Consider the following 7,233-nt stretch of genomic DNA (forward strand, 5'->3'; position numbering starts at 1 on the left):
TAGGTCACAGATGACACACCTGTGCCTCTTGCCTTCAAGCTTCACAGCCACCCAAAACCTGACAGCCCATAATTTCTGAAACTGTGCATTCCCTGAAACAGCAGCCCTGACAGCTGACCATGAAGAAAACCCTCCCTCCTCCACCTCCTCACCGTTAACATCTTGAGTGTTCATGCGTGTGTGCATTATGAGAGTAAAAACACCTGACATAGCCAAAGTCAGCGTGTCCTTACCCATAATTCCCCCCTGATAATGACATTGTTGCTCTGTGATTAACTATTTCATTTCAGAGTCACTCAGGCAGTGAGGGTGCGAGAAAGGTTAATGACTGCTTGTCTATGTGGATAGTGAACTCTTCTCCTCTCTCTGTGCAGTACAAGACTAATGTAATTATACACAATGTTACCATGACACTGACACACACACACACACACACACACACACACACACACATACTCATGTCTGCACACAGTTGAGCTGTATCAGTCATCACACAGCAGTTACAGAGAGCCGTACAAATACACATTAATGTAAATTACAGTTCAAGTAGGTGCTCTATCAAAATGATTGGACATCAAGCCTTTAAATGTTTTTTAAATCATTTTCTTTCCCTTTTCCACATCTTCACAGCCCTAGTCTCTGAGTCACATGGTGGAGGTGGAACGAGGGAACGGGCAAGAGGAGGGAAGGGAGGAGGGAAGGGAGGAGGGAATCAACCCAAAATATTAATCAAATAAATGCAGCATGTGGCCGCAGTGATGGACAGTGAGAGAAATGAGGAAAGAGAGAGAGAGAGAAGGGAGATATAGGAAAATTAACTGAAGTGCATGACAGGCCAACCTTTTAAATATGTGGTTGCAAGCTCTAGAAATTGGATAATAGTTTTATTTAGAAAAAGTTGTTTCTCCTAAATAACATAACATAGTTGGGTAACACTTTATTTCGATAGTCCACTTTAGACATTCTATTAACAGCAAGTAACTTTGCAACTACATGTCAACTAGCAGTTAGTAGAGTATTAGTAGACTGTCTGCTTAATATCTTCTAACACTTTCTTTGTCAACTTATTCTACTAACCCTAAACCTACCCTAACAGTCTACTCTGAGAGTTAGTAGACATGTAGTTGCAAATGAATGAGAATTAGTTGACATGTAGTTGACATGTAGTTACAAAGTTACTTATAGTTAGTAGAATGTGTAAAGTGGACTGTCGAAATAAAGTGTAACCCATAGTTGCTATGACTTTACACTGTACAAAAGTGATTACCTGCAGTTTTAATTTTCACGAAATATTTCACCCAAAAATATAAATTCTGTCATTACTTACTCACCCACATATCATCCCCAAATTTTTATCACTTTCTTTCCTCAGTGGAGCATATAAGAAGATATTTGATATTTGTGTTTTTTTTTCTGTCCATACAATGGTAACCTATGACACCAAAACAATTTGGTTACCAACGTTCTTCAAAATATATTCTTTTATGTTTCGCACAGGTTTGAAACAACATAACACAGTCACACAGGTTTGAAACAACATAAGGTATGTTTGTCAGATATTTACTAATATTCAGCACTCTCCCTAGCAATGCTGTATATATGAACTGTTCTTCTGGGTAACTGAAAAAGTCACCACTTTTACATCCCCTGTATCAGTTTTTGTCATACAAACGTAACTGGAACCATTTTTCATCTCTATTTTTGAATGTAGTGAAAATCACCTTAGAGGACCTTTTGTTAATATTGCTGTAATATTGTTGCAGTGTTCATCTTGTTGGTCATCCAGTTGTTGTTTTTTTGTATATTGTAGGGATGTGCATCTCCATAACTGAGGCCAATGTGATAACACATCTTGATGCATAGCCAACGATACGATATATTAAATATACATATGAAGCAGCTACTGGTGCAATGTGATATGATTCACCCCAATTACGATGCAGTGCGATATGATTTTGAGTTTATTCAAATCAATGCGATTCAATGCAGTATAATACAATGGAAAAATATGATGCTATGCAATTCAATATGGTATAAATAGTTCACTTTTATTTTGTTATTTATATTTTCTTTATTTTATAAATTACATTAGTTTTATCAAAATTTCCATCTCTCTTATAAAATCCAAAGTGCTTCCAAACATTGGATTTGTCATTTGGTGGAAGATGCAGCTCTACCTCTACCATGTTAATCTTCTATATGACTCTCAGGACACTCCTCGGTCTCCGTAGTGTTGTGATATGTCATATTCACATAGCAGCAATGAGAGAATGTGCTTGAGAAACAGTTTAGAGAAGATAAATCAATCTATATAAAATATAAAAGTGAATTTTTGTTCACTTTCTAAATAATAAAAGTCTAGTGCATATCCAAAGTTCTGGCCTGAAACTCTAGATGGCAGCTGATTGGTTCCTTTTGTATCAGCAGCCAATGAGCTTGCTGCTCAACATTTAAATACTTGGCTAGTGATTGCTGTAGCAGTTGCAGTGCGCTTAAGAAACTCTCCACCTTCCCCAGCTCCACCTGTATAGATCTGCTACATGTATGCTATATGGGGGTTATTTCATGTATGTTATATGTGCAGCAGCAGTATTTCTTACATGCTCACAGCAGCATGTTGTGGATGTATTGGCAGTAGCAAGTCGGTACTTGCTCTGCCGCAGCAGCAGCAGCAGCAGCAACAGCAGCAGCGTAGTAGATCTCTTCCGCCAAAACCAAACACATTAATATTGCCATGTACATTACCATGCTAAACCCTCTGAGAGTTGTCATGACAGAACTACTACTAATTATATATAAATAAATAGTTTCTTTACCAATGCAAATATGTTAAAAACGATGCATTGCGATACAAATGGCAACTTTTATCCGATGCACACTTTTTTAAAATCGATGCATCGCATCGTTAACTTTTATGCCGATGCACCGATGTGAATCATTGAATCTTACCATCCCTAGTATATTGTAATGTAGCCTACTATATTTGTTTCTAAGTGGAAGCTTTAGGATGACATGACATGACTGGTAAAGGTTATAAAATATTATATTTTATATAATATTTATCAAATTTACAAACCATTTCTGCAGTAATGGCTATACATTATCGCTTACACATTTTTAGCATATATTCCAAAGAGGTATGTGGCACACACTGAGGATTGGATAGAGATGATGGGGAGAAAAAGGATTCGGAACAGAAGAGAAGAATTGGTGTGATAGTAAGCTGACTACATTGAGAGGAAGCGAGAGATGAGTTAGGCAGTGCAGAATTACCCTTTCCCAATAACCCTCTTGACACTAGAGTAAAAAGAAAAATTCGGGGGGAGAAAAGATGGTGAGATAAGTGCACAAGATTAGAACCTGTTTGGTTCCTGCAGCAGGCATATTCTGAACAGCAGCACAAGTGAAACAGAGTCAGCAGAGCAGAGGAGAACGAGAGAAAGAAGAGGGGAGGGGAGAGGAGAGCAGGTCTAGGATGGAGGGAGGGAGGAAGGGAGGGAGGGTGGCATGCTTACAGCATGCGACAGAGGGAAAGAGAGAGAGAAGAGTAGGAGGAGCGGAGGGAAAGGTATCATCAGCAGCAACAGCAGTGCAGCACAAAGACGAAAAGAACAGGGAAGGTGTGGAAAGAGAGAGCAAGAGAGAGAGAAAAGAGAGGATGAGGTTTGAAGAAGACTGAGACCTTTGCCGCAGACATGACCACGGGCTCATCAGTCAACCGGACGTAACCTTGACGATCCTCGTCTGCTGCTGCTGCTGCTGCTGCCACAAACTGGAGCACAGCCGATAGTGTGTGTATGTGTCTGTGTGTGTGTGTGCGAGGGTGTGCTCAGGCGTTGCTATGAGATTCAGAGACCCGCTTCATCATCCGTGTGCTCTTGCATGTGTGCTCCTTTAGCGTTCGGCTCAACTAATGGGAAAAGAGAGCCCGCAGTGACCGTCAAGTGAGTGAGTGTGTGTGAGTTTGAATTGAGTGTGCATGTGGAGGAAAGGGTAGAAAAGGTCAGATAGGTGTAGAGAGTGTGTATTTGTAACACAGGGAACGATGCAAGAGCAGGTAGAGCGTTCTACACCCTGAGAGAGAGATAACACAGTGAAGGTGGCCAGTGTGTGTGCGTGTGTGAGAGACTGAGAGATGCAGTATGGTTGAAGTCTCTCAGCCTCAGCATCATCAGATTTTCTGCTGCAGATGCTACACTAGCTCATCTCCACACTAGAGCGCTACCCTGACACACACGCACGCTCAGACGCACACAGCTGCGGCTTCAAGAGGAGCCCCAAGAATCCCATCAAAGGTCAACTGAGGGACACTGGAAGAGTTGCCGAGGGCAAAGGTTGTGACAGCTGAGGCTGAAGGTCAGAGGAGGAGTGAGAGCTATAAGCGCGGCATCATGGGCGAGTGGACTATACTGGAGAGATTGCTGGAGGCTGCGGTGCAGCAGCACTCTACTATGATTGGCAGGTAAGAGCTGTAGTGCAACACACACACCCACACACCTCATGGACTGTACACTGATAAAACTTTATATATGAAGTTTCAATTTGATCACATTAGTAAATGCATTAGGTCAGTCTAGCTGAATGTTAATTTCTACATGTGCTAATACATTTTTACATGTAAACACATTGCATAAATTAACCTATGTAATGTATGAAGAATAGATCTATCTATCTATATCTATCTATCTATCCATCTATCATCTATCTTTTATTCAGCATGGATGCAATTGCAATTACATTTAAAATATATTAAAATATAAAATGGTTATTTTGAATTTAATAATATTTCACAATATTACTGTTTTACTGTATTTTTGATCAATTACATCCAGCCTTGGTGAGCATAAGAGACTTCTTTCAGAAACATTTAAAAATCATTTTTGTACAGAAATAAATACAAATATGTTCTTGGTCATTTTAGAACTGTCTCTCTCTTTAATGCAAAATAAATTGTCAGGAATCAATAGGCTGCATTATGAGCTTTAAAGAATCAGACCCTGAGATTTACTATTAATAAAGAGATGGCTTCTAAAAATGAACAGTTGATATAAAGCATATTGACAAATCAGGGAAGAATATTACAGTCCCATTACCATATAACTGAGATTGGGAGCTTAAAGTGTGCACATTTGTGTGTGTGTGTGTGTGTGTTAGACTTGAGTAAGCACTACTCTCTGCTGTGCTCATTAACCTTAACTGCAGGTAGCCCCACATCAAGGGTACGTCCTTCTCTTGTCTGTGAGAGGTTATGTGGGTTGTGGCACAGAGGGCATGTAAGGGAGTGTGTGCAGGACACTTAAGTGTATGTATTTTGTTTCTACGCACACATACTAAAAATTGCATTCTATGCGATGGTTCTGAGAAAAACATGTTCATGCAATCTAGTCAATCACAACACTTTCCTCATACAATGACAATTAATCAGGCATCTTTAGCTTGAGTCAAATTGTTTTCTTATTTAGTATTTTGTCAAACATGCCTCTCAATAGATGTCTTCAAGTGTTTTTTTATCTAATGAATCTTCAGCATGTAAAGGAATACTGATTTCACCTTAGGTGATGTAATAAACTTCCATTAGTCCAGCACTGCTTAAACCAGCAGTCAATCACTTAACATCAATCGATCATAAAACATCTGACACTAAATGGAAAGCTGACTTGCCATTGTTTAATGAATCCTTAATGTGGGTTTGTCTGAGGTTAGCTAACTGTTTCATACATTATGTAACACTATATATGAGGGAAATGCACACACACATTTGTTATTCTATTATGGTTGGAGCATTTTATTGACTTCTGTTGTTTTCACACTGAGCTAATGATATTTTCTTTCCTCTAACCTTAAACCTAACCCTTATGGACACCTTTCTGCATGTTAACATTTTCATACATACATTATTTTGTGGGTTTATTAAGTCGTTTCCTCGTCGAGACAATTGACTCTATTTTAAATAGTTTGTGCTATACATGTAGGGACATTTGATCTACACAATGTAGACAAAACCAGACCCACATGCACACATACAGATTGATGCAAAGACACACAACTTGTTTTTCAAAAGGTGGAGCTGTTTTGGAATTTGCATGGCAGTGTTGTGTTGTTGAAAACACGTGTCTGCTAATGTATGTGTGAGCATGTGAGGTAATCAGACTATTCTTCTCTCTGTTCCTTTGAGGTCTGATCAAGCACTTGAGGCCGGAATCATAGCGACAGAATGAATAAATGAATGAACAGATGAATAAAGCCTCTACTATCATTCATCAGCTGCTGCAATCCCCCCTCCCTCAGAACACACGTAGAGACAAACACACACTGCAGCTCAGCCACTTTCAGTCTTAGGCTTTATGAGTATTGTCACACACACTCACACTCTCTGTTCTTTTTCTCGCTGGGAGAGAGTCTAAATGGTTCAGAGCAGTTTGATCTTTCTTTACCAAACTGATCCTAACAAAAGCACACGCAAACACTTGTATGTGTGGCTGTATGTGCACGCTTGCAGTTGTAAGCTGATCTGTTGTAGTTTCAACTAGTCAATATTTTCTTTCCGCCATTGTTTTGAGTGGTCACAAAAGTGTAATCTATACCATTCTCCATTTACTGTTTGGTCTAGACAACATATGGGTCAGCAGAACAAACACACACACACACACACACACACACACACATTACTATAATACTATTATTTCATTACTATAACACGTCCCTATGTTTTGCGGCTATAGTCACATTAAAATCTACTAATATTCTTTCACAGATTAAATATAGAAAGAATCATCACTCTCTTTCTATCTTTCATAATCTCTTGCCACACACGCACATGCACACACCTCCTGTGCAAACGCAGATGATTAAGCGGCACCTGTGAGATGGAAGCAGAGAGAGTAATGTGCTCATATATCACTCAATCTTTATTGCAGCACTAGAGAGGGGAGTGAAAAAAACAAGCCCCATATTCAATTCAATGCAAGTATATGTATAGCACATTTTCTAAATGATATTATTTCAAAGCAGATTTACAAAAAATTCTTGTTTCAGTTTTACAATTAAGAAGTATCCAACCTTAATTATTAGCAACTATAATAATTACTTAGAAATGTATTACTAACCTCATTAAAAAAACTTTCAGTATTTGTACAAATGCAATATAATTTATTTATTTAATTTTATTTTACGAATACACACACACACACACACACACACACACACACACACACACACACACACACAGATAAC

General features: G+C 38.8%; 1 protein-coding gene across 1 annotated transcript in view; it reads left to right on the plus strand.

Annotated features, from left to right (window-relative positions):
- Positions 1 to 3,498: 3,498 nt before the first annotated feature.
- The window catches only part of LOC107700241 (gap junction delta-2 protein-like), a 12,795-nt gene continuing 9,060 nt past the window's right edge, over positions 3,499 to 7,233 (plus strand). The window contains exon 1 of the mRNA XM_016501830.1: positions 3,499 to 4,462. Coding sequence (XP_016357316.1) covers positions 4,392 to 4,462 — 71 coding nt within the window. The 5' untranslated portion in view covers positions 3,499 to 4,391. The remainder of the gene's footprint in view (positions 4,463 to 7,233) is intronic.

The sequence above is a fragment of the Sinocyclocheilus anshuiensis genome, unplaced genomic scaffold, assembly GCF_001515605.1.
Source record: "Sinocyclocheilus anshuiensis isolate Anshui unplaced genomic scaffold, SAMN03320099.WGS_v1.1 scaffold1236, whole genome shotgun sequence".
In the NCBI taxonomy this organism is placed as follows: Eukaryota; Metazoa; Chordata; class Actinopteri; order Cypriniformes; family Cyprinidae; genus Sinocyclocheilus; species Sinocyclocheilus anshuiensis.